Here is a 3,310-nt window from a genome sequence, read left to right on the forward strand (position 1 = left end):
CGACGGAATAATTCCGTCGCCAAGTCCGTCGCTAATTGCGACGGAATAACGAGCGCTATATTCCGTCGCCAATCCGCCGGTACTAAACGGCGACCACGGCGTGGCGACGGATTTAATTCCGTCGCTAAGCCGTCGCTAGATTAATATGAATAGCGACGGAATCATCCGTCGCTAATCCGTCGCAAAAACGAAAAAAAATAAAAAAAAATTTATTTAAAAATTAATTACGGAGAACTGTATAATTTATATTTCTTGTACAATTTATATTTCCTGTAAATAAAAAACAAACCACACAAAAAAATTCATATAACAAGTATCTATAATAATTAATCGTTCCACCTTAAAACTAAGAAGTTTAATTATTTACAATTCAACAATTACAATTAGGAAAAATAAAAAAAATAGAACTTCTTCAACACAGTCCTCTAATCATCGCCAAGATTTTGTGCGTCTTCTTGTTCATTGTCTTTATCTGTCCCTTCAGCTCCACTACCCTGATTATCGCTAGCAGCCTACACAAGAAAAGAACAGTCAGTATTGATAAACAAAATATAATGAAATAAATTACACACTATATGTGATTCTATCATGTGCTCATGTGTGATCTAAGGCAATAAAAAAACTCTATATGTGATTCTATCATGCTCATATGTGTGCTAAGGCAGTCAAAAAATTGAATATGTGATTATAGCATGTTCATATGTGTTCTAAGGCATATAAAAAAACTCTATATGTGATTCTACCATGCTCAGATGTGCTTTAAGGCAAGCAAAAAACTATATATGTGATTCGATCATGCTCGTATGTGTGCTAAGGCAGTAAAAAAATTGAATATGTGAATATAGCATGCTCATATGTGCTCTAAGGCAGGCAAAGCCAAAAATTTTATATGTGATTCTATCATAAATGATATATAACATGTTCATATGTGTTCTAAGGCAGTTAAAAAACTCTATATGTTATTATAGCATGTTCATATGTGTGCTAAGGCAGTCAAAAAACAGAATATGTGATTATAATATGCTCATATGTGTTCTTAGGCAGTAAAAAAACTGAATATGTGATTATAGCATGCTTATGTGTTCTAATGCAATCAAAAAAACTTTATATGTGATTCTATCATGCTCATATGTGCTCTAAGACAGACAAAAAGTTAAATATATATATATGTGATTCTATCATGCTCATATGTGTGCTAAGGCAGTAAAAAAATTGAATATGTGATTATAGCATGTTCATATGTGTTCTAAGGCATCTAGAAAAACTCTATATGTGATTCTACCATGCTCAGATGTGCTTTAAGATAGTCAAAAAAACTATATATGTGATTATACCTGAGAGGGACCTGGAATCGAAGATCCCCTATCCTGAACAGCGGCCTTGATCTCATTTCGGAGAAAGGGGGCGACGGTGTATTGGAAGTAGTTATTCAGTGATTCATTAATGATCTCGCGTACATCATCACCGGAAAGAATAGTCGGCTGCTTGGAGCTTATGTCGGCGCAAGAAGTTGGTGAGCCGTAACTGGAAGAACCAATAACTGGTGAAGTGTTCATATTACTCCCAAACCCGAACACGCGACCTTTTTTGGGTTCACCTGCTGCAGTCACCCATGCTGTAGGATCAAATGATGGATGCTGAGTAGCGTCTTCACCATATCGCTCTACCATTTGTTGCTCATATGCCTCCTACAAAATAATGTTTAAAGTATTCATTAATAATTAATGATAACATTATGATGACTTGCATATATATTGCAATGATTATTAATAGAATTAATACATACCGTTGTCGTTCTCGCCTTCTCTGATACGAAGACTCCCGTGGTCTTCCGTTTATGTGTTTCTACAAACACATCCTTATATGGTACACTGCCTCCTTTTTCTGCTTCCTGCGAAGTTAAATGACAAAAGATTTAGTACACAAATTTGCAACTATACTTATAAAATTAATATTATATATTGATGAGTTACCATTTTCTTTAGGTGGCTCCCAAATGTCTTAGATCCACCTGTGTGTAGATGGGCTTCGGGCATCTTCGATCGATTTTGTGAAGCCTTCGCAGAGCGATTTTTAAATGCATCTCCCGCCCACATATCACACATTTCATCCCAGTAATCTCTCCTGATAGTAATAGGACCATGGCCCTTCCACAGTAATGGATCATCTACTACGCCAGATGCTTTTTTTGCTGCAGTCTTCATAGTGTGCAGCATGTCTGCAAATCGATTGGCAACCACCTTCTGCCACACCTTCCTTGCATCATTTTCTTCCACCGTAGTTGCAAAGCGATTCGAAGCCTACAAATATTTTCAGAAAGTTAGTAGACATTGCTTAAATAAATTAAATATGAAACACATTAACTATGAGGAACAACTGTATACCATGAATGAGGACCACAATCTGTCTAATACCTCCTTTGGGTACTCTTTCCATTGAGCAACTGGTCCTGGTAGATGTTGAAGAAGTGAATTCCTAATCTCCCGTACTACTTCTTGTGGCTCAAACCTCGTGCTGCACATGAATTGTTACACAGTAAATATCAATATAAAATATTTAAAAGATATGCAATAATTGAAAACAAAATACTTACGGTCGATTATCGATATACACTATTCGAATGAGTCTTCTTGTGCCAGCCTGTGAAGACCCTGTTTCCTGTGTTGGCTGTTGACTTGTGCGATCAACTGGTGTAGGTGGGTCGTATACAGGCGCAACATCATCTGTAAAAAAATACACACCAAGTTCTCAGAATGTGCATTTGAACTAATCAAGCATCTAATTAGTTATATGATATACCTATCACAGGAGCCCGTGAAGTTATATTTTCTTGTAGTGTACACTCAATATTGATCCGTTGGTTAAACTCATAAACCAATTTGGTATTAAAACTCCTTCAAGAAGATATTAAATCTCTTTTAAATAGGTTTTATGAGGTAAAAAAAAGAGTGATAAAAAGATTGGTTAAAGTTAAACAAAGACCAAGACCGGACCGGGCTGACCCGAATCCGAATCTAAATCTAAGTCTATGTCCAAAGTTCAAAGTTTAATTGTGAAGCCTCTTGAGGGCTTTGCCGTCTAAGTCAACTTTACATATTTTAAACCCAATGTGTTTTTTAAAAACTAAACATATTTCAAAAAGTAGGCTTTCTTCAAAATCTATTTTTCAAAAAACTAGGTAAAGAGAGGGTTATTTGGCTAAAGAGTCTGGTTCAAAAGGCTATAAATTTTGAGCCAAACATCAACAATCTCTGATGTGAGCCAAAATTATAGCAGAAAAATATGAAGTTGTTTGTAAAAGTCATATGCA

General features: G+C 35.8%; 1 protein-coding gene across 1 annotated transcript; it reads right to left on the reverse strand.

The window, feature by feature from the left end:
* Nucleotides 1-260: 260 nt before the first annotated feature.
* LOC149821970 (uncharacterized) lies at nt 261-1,591 on the reverse strand. The gene is made up of 2 exons (XM_089981217.1): nt 1,335-1,591; nt 261-512 (listed from the first exon to the last, which is right to left on the reverse strand). Exons 1-2 carry the CDS (start codon nt 1,554-1,556, stop codon nt 426-428), a joined length of 309 nt encoding a protein of 102 aa, XP_089837343.1. The 5' UTR covers nt 1,557-1,591; the 3' UTR covers nt 261-425.
* Between the last annotated feature and the right edge of the window lie 1,719 nt (nt 1,592-3,310).

This window comes from Nuphar pumila, chromosome 11, assembly GCF_984573655.1.
Source record: "Nuphar pumila chromosome 11, dmNupPumi1.hap1.1, whole genome shotgun sequence".
NCBI classification, from domain to species: Eukaryota; Viridiplantae; Streptophyta; class Magnoliopsida; order Nymphaeales; family Nymphaeaceae; genus Nuphar; species Nuphar pumila.